The 20,629-nt window shown below is 41.3% G+C and overlaps 1 protein-coding gene across 1 annotated transcript; it reads right to left on the minus strand.

Moving 5' to 3' along the window:
• Window positions 1–17,161: 17,161 nt before the first annotated feature.
• LOC104230621 (uncharacterized protein At5g39570) lies at window positions 17,162–19,638 on the minus strand. The gene is made up of 2 exons (XM_009783478.2): window positions 18,559–19,638; window positions 17,162–17,467 (listed from the first exon to the last, which is right to left on the minus strand). Exons 1-2 carry the CDS (start codon window positions 19,477–19,479, stop codon window positions 17,390–17,392), a joined length of 999 nt encoding a protein of 332 aa, XP_009781780.1. The 5' UTR covers window positions 19,480–19,638; the 3' UTR covers window positions 17,162–17,389.
• Between the last annotated feature and the right edge of the window lie 991 nt (window positions 19,639–20,629).

A 20,629-nucleotide genomic window follows, 5' to 3' on the forward strand; every position in this document is an offset into this window, starting at 1 on the left:
TTCCAATTCAATCAAACAAGGGTGCCAATTAAAGGGTACGGGTTGGTCATGCTGATACAAGTAATACCAAACAGAAACAGTCATAGTAATCAATACTGAAATTCAACTCCTGATTCTCTAATCTTTTAATTGGAATTTAGGTGACGACACCTATTTAGACGACTATACGAACTATAATATACAACAAACAATCATCAAAACTGTAAAACAAACTAAACATTTAACTCAAAACTCACAGACATGGACAGACACAAAACAAACCAGAACATGAACGATGGATAGAATTTAGGAGGACGAAAGAAAAAAGGAAAAATACCTCAGGGAAATGAAACTAAGACTGAAAAAGCTTGGACTCGAACTAGATAATTTGGGGTCGAATGGACTTTAATCGAAGTGTTCTCAACTGAGAACACCTCGGCAAAAGTCTATTGGACCCTGATCCTGTTGCTGATTCGGACAGAACCCATAGACCTGAATCCTAGGGTTTTTGAGGTTCGATTTAGGATCTGTTTAGTTCCAGTCAAATTTGAACGAAACCAAAGTCATTCAGGGGGTGAGGGAGGTCAGGAGGGGCTGTGGTGTGAGTTTGGGGTCAGTCAGTGTAGATCTGGTTTTTGCTCGAATCTTCAATTGACGATTCGAGAAGCTACGGGGTGATTCGAGGTGAACGGTTAACAGATTCGTGTTCAGGGTGGTTGGGTGCATCGGGGGTGTTATTTTGGTGGTCATCGGAACTGTGGTTGCCAGGCTTATGGTGGGAAACCTAGGCTGCTAGGGTTTGAGAGGAAAGGGATCCTGGGACGATGGTGAATAGTGGCCGAGGAGGGGGGTGTGGCTTGGGGTGTGGGGTGTTAGGTTAGGTTTATATATGGGGGAGGGTGGTTCAATCCTGACCGTTGGATCGATTACAGTTGATGGCCAGGATTTGGGGAAGCTTAACAATACGGTACCGTTTGGTTAAGTAAGGGGTCGGTTTAAATGGGAATGGGTCGGGTCATGAGGGAAAACAAAGGCCATTGGATCAATATAGATGAATGGCTCAGATTAACTGTCCCTGAAACGACGTCGTTTCGACTTAGCAGGGGCTGCATTGGACCGTTTGATTGCCATGAATCAACGGCTCAGATTGAGGCGCTGATACGACGTCGTTTGGGACGTGTCCGGGCAGCCTGTGTTCGGACTGGATCTGTGTCCTGGTCTTGGGCCTATTTTTGTTTCATTTCTTGGCCCAAACCGATTTTCCCTACTCTTTGCTTTTGTTTTCTAATAAGAAATGAAATTAAAACAACCATTAATCTTACACTTTAACACAATTATCACACACACATTAAAATATTTAAATAGGTTAAATCACCACCTAAAAGATGCATATATATTTTTTGTGAATTTTTCTTTTAATGACCGAATTACGGTTTAATTACCATGACATACATATTTTGTATTTCGTTTGATAAGATTAAATGAAAAATGGACATAACCACAAATGACTACCAGCACATGTAACGTAAAATCGAAATAATGTACAGCGAGGTCATTTGTCATTTATTTTTTTGATTTGTTTTGGAGTGATTGTCCGTGAAGCAAAAATCACGTGCTTACAAGGTCGTCTCTCTCGGGACGCCAACTCAAAGAGACCCTGTCGTTTGTCGTACTTGTCATGGTCGGTCAAATTTAGACCCATACAGTTAGTCCCCCCGCTTGTTGGGGTTGCAAGCGGGTGCGTCCTCGATGAGCGGACTTCATGTGTTCTTATGGAGAAATTTGATCCGTTGAAACGTTACGACGTGGCCAACGAGGGACGATCAACGTGTTCGGCAAGACATCGAGTGATACACTTTACCGGGAAATGATGTCAGCTTCACGTGCGTCATCATCATGCAGGTTTTCAAGGTAGGAATTGATGGCTTGATGCTTCGATTCTTGTGCTGATTTGTGACTTGCCGCCTCGATTCTGGCACTACTCAACCCTATAAATAGGTGAGGGGTTTGATTTTTCAAAAACCTTTGGCCATTTCACTCTTGATAACTTCTTTCACTCTTTCTAATTTGCTCTCATATCCTTCTGTTTCTTCTTACGTTCTTCTTTCGAAGCTTCTTCTTCCTTCTTCCTTTTGTGTTAACATTCCTTTTAACGATATTATGTCGAGGCCTCGTCATTCTCATGAAGAGATTCTAGAAGCCACCCCGTTGTCCATGACGCCCCTTCTGGCGGTGAAGATACGGTGGTAGAAGAGGGTGACATCCTTCCTACAGTGGAGGAGTTACTACCGAGGCATCCCTCATCCTGGAGTGACTTCCTCAAAGATCCCCCTCCTACTCCGGACCCCGTATTTTCTGAGACAGAGCAAGTTCATATTGATGCTCTTCATGTAAAGTATGGCATTCCTGCTCATGTAGAAATGGTTCCGACGGGGAGAGATTACGTGGATGTCCACAGACCTAGGTACTGCGCTTCTATGAGTACCCTTTTATGATCGGTTATACTCTTTCTCGTTTCCCCTTAGCGGAAGAATTCTGCAGGTTCTACCAAGTTTGTCCAACACAACTTTTGCCATATACGCTCAAGGTACTTCTACTGCTGACCAAGTATGTAGAGTTGGCGGAGTGTAACGTCTCTGTCCACCACCTTTTGCACCTGTTCACGCCCGGCTTCCACAGGGGTACCATGGTGCATTTGAGGCTTCGCGGCACGAAAGGGCTGGTGGTCGGAATAGATGACCGGGCAAGTCGCAAGTTTTGGCACAAATACTTCTATGTCAAAACTGAACATGTCGTTTCTGATTCCGCCAGATTCCCGGAGAGATGGAATGAGACTCGTAAGTGTCACCGCTCACTTTATTGTTCCTTCATCTGTATTCATTTTAAAGTTTGTTTGTTTCCTGTTCGCAGCTCTAGGACATCCGCCTTGCCCTATTGAGGATATCAAGGGTTGGGTAGCCCGTCTGTTACCTCATGCAGTAGAGACTCATGATTGGTTCGCCTTCGTGAAGCGTTACGGCCCTAGAGTCTCTTCTAGTAAATACTTTCCTGACCACTTCGTTGTCCGTACGACCTTGTTTATTAATACAACCCTTCGTGATGACAGGTCGTGGGGCTTCCAGGCGGAGGGCGACAGTCCCTGCATTTCGACAGGTCGTTACTGTCGCAGACGTGCAATTTGTTTTGAGTGAGTCTGTCCGAGAGGGCCATCCTCAATTTTTCAATTAGAAGGTCCCTCTCGAATCATGGTCGTGAGGGATGAGGCTTCTTCAGTACCGGTTTCGCATCCTTTGGACGAGTCTTCTAAGGGGTATGAGCCGCTATCGAGAAAAAGGAGAAGGATGTAGCTTCGGAAGGGCATGGCCATGGATGCTGACAGAAGTAGGACGTCGCAGATGGCACCCGTGCCCACTTTTATGGCTGATGCCATCTTGTCGGGGAGGTCTCCCCAAGTGGAAGGATCTTACCCAAGAGCCGGCTCGGTGCGCTCGGCTGAGGGCGGTGCATCATCTAATGTTGGAGGGTGACGACTTAGGCTCGGATGTCGACCCAAAGGATGTCAATGAGTTCGTGGGTCGCCATACTCATATGGAGGTCAGAACGGAAGGGTCTGATCGTCACATAGTCGTTTTGAGGGGCTACAACTTGCTTCTGAACTGCGAGCAAATGGCGTCTGCTCAAGCTCCTTTATGTGATGCCCTTGAGAACGAGGTGCTTAGGGCGATAAGCGACGTAGAGTTGTCTCGGAAGATAGCCTGTATGGATTTACAGGTGGGTGTCTCTCCTCCCCTTTTCGTTATTGGGTTTGTGTGGTGATCGTTGTTCTGCATTTTGTTTCTAACTTCTCCCCTTTTTTGTCAGACCTTCGTCATGGAGATTGAGCGAGAGCGTAAGGAGAGAAAAAGGATGGGCCTTTATGAGAAGATGTTGTCCAAATGTCAACAGTATCGTGCTAAGCACCGTGCGATGGCCAATATTTATCATCAGGACCCTGAGTTTCAGTTGTTTCGTGAGGGGCTCAAATAGCGGGAGGACCAACTGGAGCGTAAGATAGAAGAGTTGAAGGAGCGGGATGAGGAGCTCATGAAGGCTGTTTCTCACAATAGTGAGCTCGAGGCTTCACTCAAGGTGAAGGACGACGAACTTGAGTTGACTAGGGGGTGATGGCCAAAAATGCCGACATGTAGGCAAAGTTGGCCGGTTTGACCGCCGAGTTAAATGCAAAGGCATCAGAGGTAGAGGGGCTTAAGGGCGAGCTGAGCTTTGGCGGCAGCTATTTCTGGAACCGCATCTTTGGAGAATTCCCTCCGCGTTTGCAAATCGGAGCTGACTGAAGAGAGGGAGACCTCTGGTCGTAAGGTTGCAGCGCTCGAGAGGTATGTCAAAGAACTGGAGGCGGAGCTGGCTGTGTTAAATGGACAAATGGCCTTGCTGAGGGCGGAGGATGAAAGTCGACGTTCTTAGCCTTCTACGTCTCGTGCCTCAGCTGATCCGGTTGTGCCCCATCGTTTATATGAGTTGTGGGTCCTTACGAAGGCTCGACTTGATATGTATAAGGCTTTTTACGCCGAAGGTAGGGCTATTGAGGCGGAGCTTCAGGCCGTGCACACCGAAGCTCGTGTAGCTCGTAAGGTATGTGGGTACGACCCCCTTACACCTGATGGGGATGATATCAACTCTGATGATGCGAACCGCCTTGCTTTGGATTCGTGGTACGAAGATGCTTACCCCACTGGGGATGATGTGTAATCTTTGTTTATACTTGTTTTTGTTTTGGGGTTTTTGCGGGGGCATACTTGAGCCCGTTTGTAAGGGCAAGTGTAAATAATGTTTTGATGTAATGTAAAATTTATTTTGTCAATTTGTTCTTTCTTGCATTTATCGAACCCATGTTATCGTTGATGGCCTTGGACATTGGGATGTTGCTTTGAACTGTCGTTAAAGTAGGATCCTGTCATAATTCGAATGAGGTCGAACTCATATTATCGTCGATGGCCTTTGCCATTAGGATGTTGCTTCGAACTATCGTCGAAGTAGGATCTCGTCGTAGTTCGAACGAGGTCGAACTCATATTATCGTCAATGGCCTTGGCAACTGGGATGTTGCTTCGAACTATAGTCAAAGTAGGATCCTGTCATAGTTCGAATGAGGTCGAACTCATATTATCGTCGATGGTTGTGGCCATTGGGATGTTGCTTCAAACTATCATCGAAGTAGGATCCTGTTGTAGTTCGAATGAGGTCGAACTCACATTATCGTCGATGGCCTTGGCCATTGGGATATTGCTTCGAACTATCGTCGAAGTAGAATCCCGTCGTAGTTTGAATAAGGTCGAACTCATATTATCATCGATGGCCTTGGACATTAGGATGTTGCTTCGAACTGTCGTCAAAGTAGGATCCCGTCGTAGTTCGAACGAGGTCGAACTCATATTATCATCAATGGCCTTGTCCATTGGGATGTTGCTTCGAACTGTCGTCAAAGTATGATCCCATCGTAGTTCGAACGAGGTCGAACTCATATTATCGTTAATGGCCTTGACCATTGGGATTTTGCTTTGAACTGTCATCGAAGTAAGATCCCGTCGTAGTTCAAATGAGGTCGAACTCATATTATCGTCGATGGCCTAGGCCATTGGGATGTTGTTCGAACTGTCGTCGAAGTAGGATCCCGTCATAGTTCGAACGAGGTCGAACTCATATTATCGTCGATGGCCTTGGCCGTTTCTTGTTGGAGATTTGATCGTATTCCCATAGGAAGACATGTCGACTTTGTTCATGTAATGGAGGTTTGATTAAATTTTTGTGAGAATCACATGTTGACTCTGCACATACGATGGATATTTGATTAAATTCATGTGAGAATCACATGTCGACTCTGCACATACAATGGAGATTCGATTATCTATATCCAGTCCCTTCATTACTTCGCTCCGGAGATTATGTCGTCGGGTCGATTTAATGAACAACACTTCGATCCTTGAGGCGTTTCCCTTGCTGCCTCGTTAAAAACCTCCCCAGGAAAACCCAATTGGGACAAAACCCGGTTGAGGGAAAAAGAGTATGACTTAGGTGATGCCTTCTTTTAGAAGTGGAAGTACTTGAGATGGGCGACATTCCAGTTGTTTTGGAGTAGTTTTCCCCCCATTTTCTCTAACTGGAATGCTCCTTTATTTGCTGCAACTATGATTTTGTATGATCCGTCCCAGTTCGTTCCCAATTTTCCCTCATTAGGGTCTTTCGATGCTTGTGTTTTAGCTTTGAGGACGTAGTCTCCGACTTTGAGCGGTCGCACCTTGGCTCTCTTGTTGTAGTATCTTTCTACTTGCTGCTTCTGGGCTACCATTCTTATATGGTCCATGCCTCTCCGTTCTTCGACTTCATCCAGATCTTGTAGCCTACTTTCGTCGTTGCTTGGACCGCTCTCGTTGGAGTATCTCAAACTGGGTTCTCCGACCTCGACGGGTATAACTGTGTCAGTCCCGTAGACCAGTGAATATGGTGTTTCTCTTGTGCTAGTTTTTGGCGTAGTGCGGTATGCCCATAATACTTTCGGTAGTAGTTCAGGCTATAGCCCTTTAGCATCCTCAAGCTTCTTTTTCAATATATTTTGTATTACTTTATTGGAAGATTCAGCTTGACCATTGGCGGCAGGGTGATATGGCATAGAGAGTGTTCGTTTGATATGCCATTTTTCGAAAAACTCAGTCGTTCTCTTTCCGACGAACCGAGGTCCGTTCTCGCAGCTGATTTCTTTGGGGATGCCAAAACAACATATTATGTTTTTCCATATGAATGCGATGACCTCCTACTCACGTATCTGAGTGTATGAACTTGCTTCCACCCATTTAGAAAAGTAATCAGTTAAAACTAAAAGGAAGCACACCTTACCTCATCCTGCTGGGAGGGGGCCGACTATTTCTATTCCCCACTTTATGAATGGCCATGGCGAAGTGACGGAATGAAGGAGTTACCCTGCTTGATGTATTATAGGGGCGTACTTTTGACATTGTACACATCTCCTGACATAGTCCGCAACTTCTTTTTTCATGGTGGGCCAGTAGTACCCGGCGCGGATGAGGCATCAGACGAGGGCGCGGTTTCCCATGTGGGCGCTGCAGTGCCCTTTGTGTACTTCTTCCAGTACTCGCCATGTTTTATTTGGCCCAAGACATTTTCCTAGGGGCCGCCGAACGTTCTTTTGTAGAGATCACCGTTTACAAGGTTGTGTCGGGCTGCCTGTACCCGGAGTTTTTTGGCTTCTTTTTAATCTTGCGGGAGCGTTCCATCCTGCAAATATGCTACGAGGCGGTTACGCCAGTACTGAGTTAAGTTTGTTGAATGTACCTCGACGTGGTCTATTGCGGAATGGAGGAGGGTGACCACGTTTTCCTTGTTGATATTTTTTGTGGCCGCAGCTAGTTTGGCGAGGCCATCTGCTTCGATATTCTATCCCCTGGGTATTTGGTCGAGGCGTCATTCATTAAATTCTGGCAGTAGTTTTTGGATTTCTGACTGATACTTTTGTAGTCTCTGCTCTTTGGTTTGGAAAGTCCCTATGACTTGGTTCACCACGAGTTGGGAATCACAATTGAGGACGAGTCGTCGAGCACTATATTTGAGGGCTAACTTCAAACCTGCAATTACAACTTCATACTCGGCCTCGTTGTTAGTCATCTTGGGGCATTGTATGGACTGGAGAATTACTTTGCCTGTAGGGACTTTGAGGACGAGTCCCAGTCCCGATCCCGAGGCATTAGAGGCACCGTCGGTTTAGAGGACCCAAGGTTAGTATGTGTGAAAGTGCAGAGTGCTTCCTGTTCTACCTCAGGCAATATTTTAGTGCTGAAATCAGTGACGAAGTCGGTGAGCACCTGCGACTTAATGGCAGTTCGCGGTTAGTACGTTATGTCATGCTCGCTCAGTTCTATGGCCCACTTGGCTAGTATACCCAATAGTTCGGGTTTGTGTAGGATACCTCTTAGGGGGAAGGTTGTCACCACCTATATGGGGTGATATTGAAAGTACCGTCTAAGCTTCTGTGAAGCTACGACCAATGCCAGAGCTAGTTTTTCAAGGTGAGGGCACATTGTTTTGGCATCGATTAAGGTTTTAATGATATAGTAAATCGGAGATTGCGTACCTTTATTTTCACAGACCAAGACTGTGCTTACCGCAACTTCAAAAACTGCTAGATACACAAGTAGACATTCACCCGGGTCTGCTTTGACGAGTAGTGGTGGTGAGGATAGATACATTTTCAGTTTTCTCAGGGCGTCGATGCATTCTTCATTCCATTGCAGCACGCGGTCTTTCCTTAGCACATTGAAGAATTTGTGACATTTATCCAAGGATCGTGAAATGAACCTTGATAGGGCGGTTATTCACCCCGTTAATTTCTGCACCTGATTTTTGCTGGTCAGTATTTCTGGTATTGCATCGATGGCCCTGATTTGATAAGGGTCGACCTCAATTCCCCTTTGTGACACTAGGAAACTGAGGGACTTTGCTGAAGTTACGCCGAAGGCACACTTTTCAGGATTCAGTTTCATCCTGTACTGCCTTAATATCTCAAAGGCTTCCTTCAGATGACCGATGTGATCCTCTTTCTTTGTCGACTTCACTAGCATGTCATCAATATAAACCTCCATGGTCTTACCGAGTTGTTCTTTGAACATTTTGGTGACCAACCTTTGATACGTGGCCCATGCGTTCTTGAGCCCGAACGACATCACTTTATAGCAGTACGTTCCTTGATGAGTGATGAAAGTGGTCTTTTTTTTATCTTCTTCAGCCATCATGATTTGGTTATAGCCGGAGTAGGCGTCCAAGAAACTCAGCAGTTCGTGCCCCGCTGTTTCATCGATAAGTTGGTCGATGTGAGGTAGTGGAAAAGGGTCCTTCAGGCATGCTTTATTTTGATCGGTAAAGTCAACACACATTCGACATTTCCCGTTCTTCTTTTGACCATGACCACATTGGCGACCCATTGGGGATATTTCGATTCTCTGATGGAACCATTGGCGAGTAATTTATCAACCTCCTTACTGACCGCCTCATTGATTGCGGCATTGAACTTTCTTTTTATTTATCGTACCGGCGGATAAAGTGGATCGACATTCAGCCTGTGTGTGGCATTATCCCTTGGGATCCTGGCATATCTAAGTGGGAAAAAGCAAACAAATCGGCGTTGTTAGTTAAAAACTCACGATACTTACCTAGCTCGAGAGGTTGTGTCCAACATAAGCCTTTTTGTGCTATTGATGTTATCCAAGTGGATGGGATCGAGATCTTCTATGGTTGCCTTGCAAGCTTCTACGATGTCCGAGCCTTTGATGGCCTCTATTTGTACGTCGGGTTTGGTTCCCGACATGGCTGATTGCTATGCTTCCGCACTTGCCCCTTTTAGTTGTTTGGTGTGTGTGCAATCTTGGGTGATCCGGTAGCTTTCTTGAGCGGTACGTGGCTCACCCCGGATGCTGAATATCCCATATGGGGTGGGAAATTTGATTACTTGATAGAAGCTTGAAGGGACGACTCGCATGACGTGTATCCATGGTCGTCCTATGATGGCATTGTAGGCCGTTTCCTGGTTCATGACGTAGAATGTCATTTCCAGGGTAACCCCTCCTGCCAGGACATGTAGCACTATTTCTCCAGATGTCCGCTCTACTCCATTATTAAAACCCGTTAGTGTTATGTAACACGGTATTATTTTATCATCGAGCCTTATTTGTATGAGAACTCGCGGGTGAACAATACACGCGCCGCTTCCATCATCCACCAGTATTCTTTTTACATCGGTATCTGCAATGCGTAAAGTTATAACCAAAGCATCATAGTGAGGGAAAGACAAACCGTCGGTATCTGACTTATCGAAGATGATACTATCTTCGAGGTCATCATATCGTTCGTGGGCGACTGCCCGTTTGAGTTTATGTGTGGTGGTGAATTTCACATAGTTGATTACCATGTCGTCACCGCCAATGATCATTTGTATAGTACGAGCTGGTGACGGTGGCTTTGGAGGTCCTTGAGGTCGATCGCGCCCTCGAGTGACGTTGGCTCATCCACTGTCACTCAATAGTTCTTTTAGGTATCCCTGATTTAGCATTCTTACTACTTCCTGTCGCAGACCTATGCAGTCCTCGGTTTTATGTCCTCTTTCCTGGTGGAACTCACACAGGAAGTTTGACCTCTTTGTGCTTGGGTCCGACTTCATCTTTTGCAGCCATTGCACCTTCGTACCGAGCTTCTCCAATGCGTACACTATTTTTGAGGGGAAAACACAAAAATTATGAGCAGATAGTAGTGAAGGCATACCTCTTTCATTTTGGGAGGGTGCGGTAAGTCGAGGCGCGACATCCGCATGTCGTGGAGGTGGAGGATTGGTTGTTCGGATGTAAGGTTGGTGTCTTTCTCGATTGAAACGTAGTAGATGATCTCTTCGCCCGTCGTGGCGGAGATCTCTCCTTGTCTCGGTCTGGACTGACGTTAATCGCTGAAGTGGGCCATTCAGGTCATCCTCGTCTGCCCTCACTTCGGCGCAATAGGCATTGTGGATCTCCTCCCACGTGGTAGGGTGGTACTTCATGAGTCTACTAAGTAGCTTTTTGGTTGCTTTTGACCCGTTTCTGTTTAGCCCATTTTGAAAGGCTGCTACTGTCATCCCTTCTGACAACTTTGGAAATCCCGAATTCCCTCGCCCATTGTTTGCCAGACGGCGAAGATATCTTTGACCCTAGCTTCTACCTTTTTCGCTCCAGCGTGCGCGTTGACGAACTTGTCTGCCATCTCTTCGAACGTGGATATCAATCGTGCTGGTAGTTGGGAATACCACATCAGCACTCCCCCTGTCAGAGTTTCACCGAACTTTTTCAGCAGTACAGACGGCACCTGTTCCTTTGATAAATCGTTACCTTTTACTGCGGTAACGTAATGGATTAGGTGATCTTCCGGGTCCATGGTGCCATCGTATATTTTTAAATATGGCGGCATTTTGAAGGTCTTTGGAATATAATGGGTAGCTGCCCCTTCACTATATGGTTGTTCGACAGCTTCGGACCGCCTGGTATTTTATCGACCCTTTCCTGATGTTCCTTCATCTGGTCGCGGAGTGTTTTGTTCTCATTCTCCATCTCTTTCATTTTCTTTAAGATGACCATAAGTGCATCGTCACCTGCATCAGTAATAGTGCGGGTGTTTCCTATTCATGTAGCGGTTGGCTCATCGGCAGCAGCTGCGATTTCTATGGGTGGCGCGTCTTTGACACCTCCCTGAATGGGTTTCTCGAGCATGTTGCTCAAGGTGCTTGTTAACTATTCTTGTAGTAGCCTTTTGACTGCTGGTGGTGCTTCTCCTACTGAGGATGTTGAGGTTCCTCTCTCGCGCAAGGTCATTAGATCCCCGTGCGGAGGAGGTGAAATCTCACCCTCAGGTGTAACACTTGGTGTTGCATTTTCGTTGTCTTCTCCACTGGCCTCGTTGTGGGAATTCAGGAGGTTATTTTTGACACTCTCTCTTGCTTTTAGCCTCGCTTCTCCCTTTCCCGCCATCGTTGTCTTTTATGGAGCTGGAGAAAGGTGATTATTTCCTTCAAGAATCTAGGTGAAAACTATGATTCCAGCTATAGAAATCCCCACAGACGGCGCCAAATTATTTGACTCAAAAGATATTAAAACTTTTTTGAACAAATCAATCAAAGATGAAGGGGTAAATCTTAGCTGAATATAATAATTTCTAGAAAGAATAACAAATAAAGAGAAGACAGTCGTTAAGTTTCTTTTCACTCAAGAATAATAATCTCTCTAAAATCCCCCTCCCCTGTTACAAGGTACTTGTTCCCCTTTTATACTAAGAGAGAAACTCTTCTAAATTGTAAAAGACAAAATACAAGGAATATTCGACGGAATATTCCTAATGTCCCCTAATGGGTTTCCACTATTACAAGGGTTGTACAGTTTCTTCTTTGTCTTAAGGTCGTCTCCCTTGGGACGCAGACTCAAAGAGACCCTGTCGTTTGTCGTACACGTCGTTGGTCGTGGTTGGTCAAATTTGGACTCATACAGTTAAATACAAAATTGTCCTTAAAGTCCCTTAAAGCTAGAGACTATGGAGGACATTTTTGTAAACATCTATTTTTTTAAAAAAAAATTATGCAATGCATTATAATTTTTAATGCATCACACCAAATAATAGATAAGAAATAATATCTGCATAACTAATGTTTGCATTACTAACCCATGCATTACTAATCTCGGCATTTCTGATACACCTTATTTTGCACTATTCTTATACCCTACCAAACCACCCCTTAAAATACTAACACTAAGCTTATTTTACTTTTAATATTTAATACTGTATAAATCTTGGTGACTTTTCATTAAGTAGTGTCGAAAATAGTTGGTTGCATTGAACCCTCTGCATAAAAGCTGTCACTAACGTCATGCCTCTATTGTCATAAAATGACCCAAGATCTATTCCCATTTTCCTTTTTCCTTTTTCCTTTTTCCTTTTTCTCTTTTGTGAATATTTCAACGTCAGTAAAAAAAAATCAACTGGATTGAAAGAACTATAGCCACCCTCGAAAAGTATTCCTTTTAATGCTTCATACGAGAGAGAGAGGTTATAAACAAATAATATCCTTCGTTTAAGGTCATGGTTTTAGTGGCCTACTTTACAATAAGAATGATACTGAAGAAAAGAACAAAGCAACAAACCAAACGCGTAATTGGCGTTTGATTTGGTTTACATGTATTTATAGGGTTCATTTCTATTCAAATCTTCAGAGAAAAGAATTTTCTATTCAAATCTTGTGTTCTTGAAGAAAATTGTATAAAGTGAAGAGCTTGCATCGTTCATACTTTATTTATTTATTTTTGTTTGGTATAACTAACGCCGTACGAAAACTATAATTACATTATACAGCTAATAAACTACACTACCTTTTAAAAAAAGTTTTTATGTGGTAGGTTTTCTTTTTCTATTTTTGTTGAGCTGTTTGTTCACATTAAATGGGGAGAAGTTCAAAAATAGCCATTTCAAACGTAGCCACAATTTTAAAAGTAATCGGAATTTAATTACTTTTCATGTAAGGATAAATCTGAACGAAAATGTTATTCAAAATCCGAAAAATACTCCAGTGTAATATACTGAACTTCTAGTATAATATAATGACGTTCCAGTATAATATACTTGTCCAGCATAATATGCTGGAAGTTCATACATACGTGCTACAATCTCCAGTATATTATTCTGAAATTTTCCACGTGTTGGAGTTCCAGCATAATATGCTAGAAGTTCATATACAGGTGCACCGATCTCCAGTACATTATACTGGAACTTTCTGTGCTGCAGCAAAATAGTGGCTATTTTTCAATGACTTTACAAACGCTGACTATTTTTAAATAACTAGTCCAAAAACAGCCTAGCCCGTGCTATTTTTACCATTAATGTCGTACGGCCATACCTAATAAACGTGGAAACATAGACGTGCGAACTCATGGCTACTCAATTAAAGAATTTGTATCTATTGGTACGACTAAAGGAAAAGCGGAATAGATAATTTTTCGTCTTCTAAAGGGTAAAAGGGCAAAGTTTATATAAACTTTATTTTAATTTTTTTTTTTGGCGAGAAAACTCACATATTATTAATCAATTCTTCATCAAGTGGATGAGTTTCCTAACCAAATAGTGTGCGGTCAACTAGATCTACGAACAATGATGATTATGACAAAAATTAAATTTTAAGGACCCCAAAGTTGCAGCTCCTGAGTCGGAAGTGTGTCCAAATTTCTCTTTATTACGATGGAAAATGAAATGAAAACAGGTCAGCACTAACCCAATCAATCGAGTTTGATTGAAAATCCGATGTTGTGGCCAAAAATTTGTATAAAATAGAAAATAATATTAATTAAAAATGAGTTATATTTTTAAAATTAATCAAAATTTAGTCATTTTTTCGTATCAAAATACATGTTTAAATACATTTTTTCGGAACAAATCTGTGACATCTATTACTGCTTCTTAGCTATGAGGGAAAACATGTTTTATGCCCAGCGCCAGGGGCGGCTCTAAGGCTAGGTCAGTGAAGTCATTGTCTTTGGCACCCATAATTTAAAGGCCCCAAATTTGCTTTAAATTTTTATTATTTTTTTATTGTATAATTTATTTAAATAATTATTATAAATAAAAGTAAAACAATATGTTTTTTATTTGTTTAGTTGAGGTTATTTTATACCAATAAGTTCATAAATTATGATAATTTTCTTCACCAGTTAATTAGTATAGTTGCTTCTCTCTTTAATATTAGTTTTATCCTTTTTATATTGGAATTAAGTAAATACATCGACAACATAATGAATTTCTTTTACAATCTTCTATGAAACTGTATGAACACAAAAGTATTCATACACATATTTCTTTTTAGTGTAATTCAACATATTATATTGTGTTACAATTTAATTTAGATATTTATCAATGAGTGCTACTTAATAGAATAAACTAAAATTATCGTTTAAATTGATTAGAAAGTGTAAATAGTTTTGACACTGTCAATACTCAGAACTTAAACTATTACGTTATGTGCGTTCATTTCTTTTTCTTGTTCGTGATGATAGCCAAATCAAAATTTTCACTTTGAGTTTCGAACTTCAACATCCGATAATTCACCACTTTATTCTTTTTTTTTTTTTTTTTTTGAAATTCGCTATTTTTGTCTTAAGTAATTATTTTGTTGTTTAGAAAGTAAATTTTTTGTTAATGTACAAATTTGTAAAATAAATTTAAAGGTTGATTTAGGCCACGAGATCCATTGAGTCACCCATGTCCAGCGCTTAGAAAAATGGATAAATAGCTAGAGTTATAGTTATTGCTTTCTGCAAGGTTATCATTTAAGTCCATTAACAAATCGTGCTGCTCTATGCAATTCTCACCTCAATTCTATTAGAAAGTTCCAACTATTTTCCTCAATGTTATCACCAGAGAATTGAAAAAAATAAATACCGGCAATACCATTGAGATAAATTTTTTAGTCACGTTACTATGTTTGCCTTAAAGTCCAATATTTCTTTGGAGTCTTTTGTTCCTAATAGAAATTTTATATGCCAATAGTAAATATAAAAACCGTCTAATACTTATTTTGCTTATAAATGAAACGAAATGAAATATCATATAGCCGACACTTGTTTACTTGAAATTTAGTAGTTTATCGTAAAAATAGCACGGTATCGTCAGTTTTCGGACTGATCATTCAAAAATAGCCAGTGTTTACGAAGTCAATGAAAAATAGCCACTATTTTGCTGCAACAGAGACCGGTCCAGCATAATATACTGGAGTTCGGTGCACCTGTGTATGAACTCCAGCATATTATGTGGGACCGATATACTTTGCTGACTCCAGTATAATATATTGGAGCACCGGTGCTTCAAACTCTAGTATATTATACTAGACAATTATACTTGCTGGAAATCCAGTATATTATACTGGAGATCTAGTGTACTTATGCTGGAACTCCATCATATTATGCTGGAGTTCCAACATACTTATCCTGGAACTCCAGTATAATATGCTGGAGTTCAAGCATACTTATGCTGGAACTCCAATATAATATACTGGCGTATTTTCCGGGTTTTGAACAGTGTTTTCGCTCAAATTTATCTTTACATGAAAAGTGGCTAAAATCCGATTACTTTTTAAACTGGACTATTTTTAAACGACCAGTTGTAAATCAGGCTATATTTTGAATTTCTCCCTAGTTTATCATCGGAGAATTGGTTATACTCGGTATAACACCGGGTTTTGAGAATTGTCATTAAGTGGGACTACCGAAAAACATTTGTAGCCAACTAGGGAAAATGCTCCAATTTCTCTATTCACATTAACTACAACATAGTCGTAAGCCCAAGTGGCCAATCGCTACGATAGCTTTTGAGTAAAGTATATATTTTCTACGGAGATGGGCCAAAAATGTCCCGTAATTATTAAAAAGGGTCTAAAAATATCCTCCAATCACCTACTGGGGTTAAAAATGCACATTCATCCACCTTTTTGGTTTACTTATGCCCTTTGACCGTTAGATCAATACTGAATTTTAAAAATAATTATTTAAATTCCACGTGACAACTTCTTATTGGTCGAAATTAAAATATCTAACTTATCAGAAAGACCCACCCACATCTACCATTTTTCGGACTAACCCTCCCCAAACACTAACCTGACCCGAATAAAAGTTCAAATAAAAAAAAAAAGTCCCACTTCCATCATGGATTTACATGTGTTCATTTTCTTGATTAATCTCATGTATAGCATTATCATCCAATAAAGGTTCATGAACAAATTAAACAAACAAGAAAAGCCTAGCATGAATGAGCATGATTTTCTTGTCAATAATGTGGGACGGAAAACTAGAGGTAGTCCAACGATTTATGGTATCTTCCAAACAATCACTTTGAGATCTTTTCGTTATGTGAAAATGATTAAATTAAACTCATCTTCAATATATACATTTTGTGTCTATCGTGTTTGAATTTGATGCCATAACAAGAAAAAGAAAATTACGTAGTAAATTTGCTTCTATATGTTCGCTGCAACTTCCATTGAGCTTTTGTTCCAAGGAGTTTGATAGAAGCGGCACCTCTTTTTCTTAGTTTAACTTTTTGTTCTGGTCAGAGTATTTGAAAAGTTGGTAGATATGGACGTGTCTTTCTAATGAGTTAGATGGTTTAGTTTTACCCGATAAGAAGTAGCCACGTAAAATTTAAATAATTATAATTACTTTTAATTTAGCATTAATCTAATGGTTAAAAGGCATAAGTGAACCAAAATGGTAGGTGAAGGATTATATTTAGCCCAATAGGTAGATGAAAGGTATTTTTAAACCTTTTCCAATTGTTTAGGGGCATTTTTAACCCTTTTCCGTACTTTCTATTCAAGAAAGGAAAGAGGAAAGAAAAGAAGATAAATTAACAATTCCGGTCATAGTAGCAAATATGCTACATGACGTGCAGCACCAATCAGAAGATCTCTGCACTCTCAATAGAGAGATGCTAGCATATAGGGATACCCAAGTCAATCACAAACCATGAGTAAATTACAAAAGTACATTCATTCATTCCAGCCGAATGAATTTGCAAAGTTGTCATCATCAATTTTTGAAATTTATGAGTATGATAAGAACTAGGGATAGATATAAAGAGTCATCATGATCATAAAGTTCACACATTCATGGCATACTAACCCTGACAAATGTCTGGGATTTGCAGAAGATCAAAATACATCACATAAATAACTGGACAGTCCAGCCATCATAGCAAACATTCACAAACAAAATGTATCTCAAACTTGCCAACTTTTATTTTGTAATAGTTCTTAGTATGGCATAAATCTGGTTCAGATGATTAAAGCACACTGCTCAATCATCATAGTGTTTGCGGTGGTGGTGCTTGTGGTGATGTTTCTTCTCCTCGTCATCATCGGAGTTGTCATCACCCTGCCATTCATACAGATTAGATTAGATGGATCAGAGAAGAGTTCAAATGAGGTCAAACCTTAACATCAAAACAAACTCCATCAGACAAGCTTAAAGCACAGTGCCTCATGCAATTCATCATACAATTAACATGCGTGCGGATTTTGCATAGTGCACATCCTTGACAATCACAAACTTTATAATATGGTGAATACATGCCTGCAGTGACGAAGCTACATATATAATTAAGGGGGTTAATTTTATTCCTTTTTAATGAAATATGTAATATAATGAAGGGAGTTTAATTGAAGCCTCTTCGCTGGACAATTATGCTTTGCAAATTGGGTAAAAACAAATCTCTTGTATATAGGAGTAATATAAAAGATTTTGAATACCTTTGATGTAAGACAAGCTTTTAGAGCAGTGGCAAAGGTGATAAAAGAGTTGTTTTAGGTCACAAGTTTGAACCCTAAATGTGGCATTCTTGCATGTTTTAAAATGCTCTTGTTAGAATCATTAGGCGACCATTGCGTGCTTAGTCCATTAAACGCTTGAAGGCTAACCACAATCTTTTTCTTCCTTTTCTTTTGACAAAGGTGTAGATTAAGAGTGAATGCACACAACATGGAGCTACTTACAATGAGCTAAGTCAGGCATCTATATGATAATATCTTCCTCGCACCAAAATGTGGGCAAAGTGAAGAACTACTCATTTAACAAGCAGCGGTTTCTATAAAATCAAAGGATTGCCTATATGTTTCTTGACACAGTATCATGCCTCCCTTGTTCATCTAAGGTAATAAAATGAGACGTCGGGTAGTAGGCTAATAGCTACATTGGGTGCACATTCAAGAGCCTCATCAAATAAGTACACACAGCTGAAGCTTAAATTAATATTTATCCAGTGTTCTCAAATCTGTACACAACCCATTGAAATTGTTCTATTAATCTCTAGTTGTTCTATTGGACAGACTGAAACATCTCAATGAAACAATAGATATAAACTCTCTAATAAGCTGCTATTCAAAAGCCAGGGAATTACTAATAGAGAAACTTCAAGGATTCAGAGCAAGAGATAAAAATTCAATCAAAACAAAGAAGAGAATACTCACATATTTCTTGCGACCATAGCCCTCGTCGTCGTCATCACCACGCCTCTCATAGCTAGGCTTCCTGTAGTCCTCCTCAGACCTTCCATAGCGAGGCCTCTCGTACCCTTCTCCCTCCTCAGTCTGGTAGCTTGAACGCCCATAACTGGGCCTCCTCTCCCCCTCTTCCTCCTGCCCGTAGCTGGGCTTCCTTCCATATCCACCAGATCCATACTCTTCGGACTCGGTCCTACGCTCATAACCCGACCCGTATTCCGATCTTGGCTCCTCATATTCACTCTTCCTCCTGTATCCCGAACCGTACTCTGGAGCGGGTTCTTCATACTCACTCTTTCTCCCATATCCAGATCCGTATTCTGATGTGGGCTCTTCATATTCGCTCTTTCGCCCATACCCGGATCCATATTCTGGTTTGGGCTCTTCATACTCACTCTTTCGCCCATACCCAGATCCGTATTCGGAAGCGGGTTCTACATATTCCGGTTTGGGTTCTTCATACTCGGTCTTTCTCCCATACCCGGATCCGTATTCACTTTCCCCACCATATCCACCGCCAGGACGATTCATCCCAGGCTGAAACCCATAATCGGCCTGAGGCTGCTCATAAGCTTCGCCTTCTTCCTCAGATGGGCGATGATAAGAAGGAGTGGGCCGAGGTTTGGGCCTAGAATAGCTTTGGTACTCAGTCTCAAGAGCCTCCTCACCATAAGCAGAAGGCTCAGCATAAGAAGAGTACTGAGGACGATCATAGTCGAATTCATCAGAAGCTGAAGAAGTCTGATAACAGGTTTCATCAGAGGGTGGAAGCGGACGACCGTAAGTCAAAGCGATGTCGTATCCACCGCCGTACGGAGTTGGATCGTACTCGTCGAATTCAGCTCCGTCGTCATCTTCCCCGTGGTAGCCTTTTGGGTAGTAAGACATGGTTGTTGTTTGGGATTTTCTGATAGCTTCAAAATTGCATTCTTTTCAAAATCTTAGATCTGATATTTTGTAAGTAGCAGATCTCTCCCTATATCTTGGGCTGTAATTAGCATACTTCGATATGTGAACGAAACGGCGTCGTTCCATCGACTCCGCGTCTTTTTCTTCCGCAGATTACGGATACGTGCCGACATCCTCTCCAATTTGTAAATATTACACGATTTCCTCTCTAGTTTAAACTTCTTACAACAGAGTCCCCTATGCTTTATGATAAGCCAAATAAAATACAGAGCACAATGTATTTTTTTGGGTAGCTAATTTCGCAATAACTATGGTGTCTTTGTATAACCGGAATCTTAGTATAGTCGTCCTTGTAAACTGAAAATATTTTTAGTTTTCTAGTACTCACTTGATCGGGTTTAAAAGCATGGAGGTGGGGGATGATATACTATGAGAACAATTTTTTATGATAATTTCTATCGGTAAGAAAACAAGTGCAACACAATTTAAACATATTTGAAACTCATCCAAGCTTCTCGGGACCCTGTCCAAACATACCAATAAGTTCCAAAACATAATACGGACTTTTCGAGGCCTTAAATACTACATAACAACATCAAACACGAATCTCACCTCAAATCAAATTTAATGAACTTTTGAACTTTCAACTTCCAAAACTCGTTCCAAACCATATCAAATCAACTTGTAATGACTTCAAATTTTGCACACGAATCACATATGATATAACGAAGCTATTCCAATTTCCGAAAGCCACAATTCGAACCCGATATCATCAAGGTCAACTCCCGATCAAATTTATGTACATTCCAAACCTTTAAATTGCCAACTTTCGCCAAATGGTACCGAAATCTTCTAGAAAAATCTAAATGCAAATCCGGACACACGCCAAGTCCAAAATTACCATTTGGATCTAACGGAACCATCAAAACTCCGATCCGAGGTCAAATATACAAAAATCAAACTTGGTCAACTCTTCCAACTTAAAGCTTCCTAATTGAGAATCATTTTTCTAAATCAATCCCGAATCACCTGAAAACCAAAACCGTCGAGTCACACAATTCATAATACATCATATGAAGTTACTCAAGATTTCGAATAGCTGAACGGAACGCAAATGCTCAAAACGAAC

Source organism: Nicotiana sylvestris, chromosome 2 (genome assembly GCF_000393655.2).
Source record: "Nicotiana sylvestris chromosome 2, ASM39365v2, whole genome shotgun sequence".
NCBI classification, from domain to species: Eukaryota; Viridiplantae; Streptophyta; class Magnoliopsida; order Solanales; family Solanaceae; genus Nicotiana; species Nicotiana sylvestris.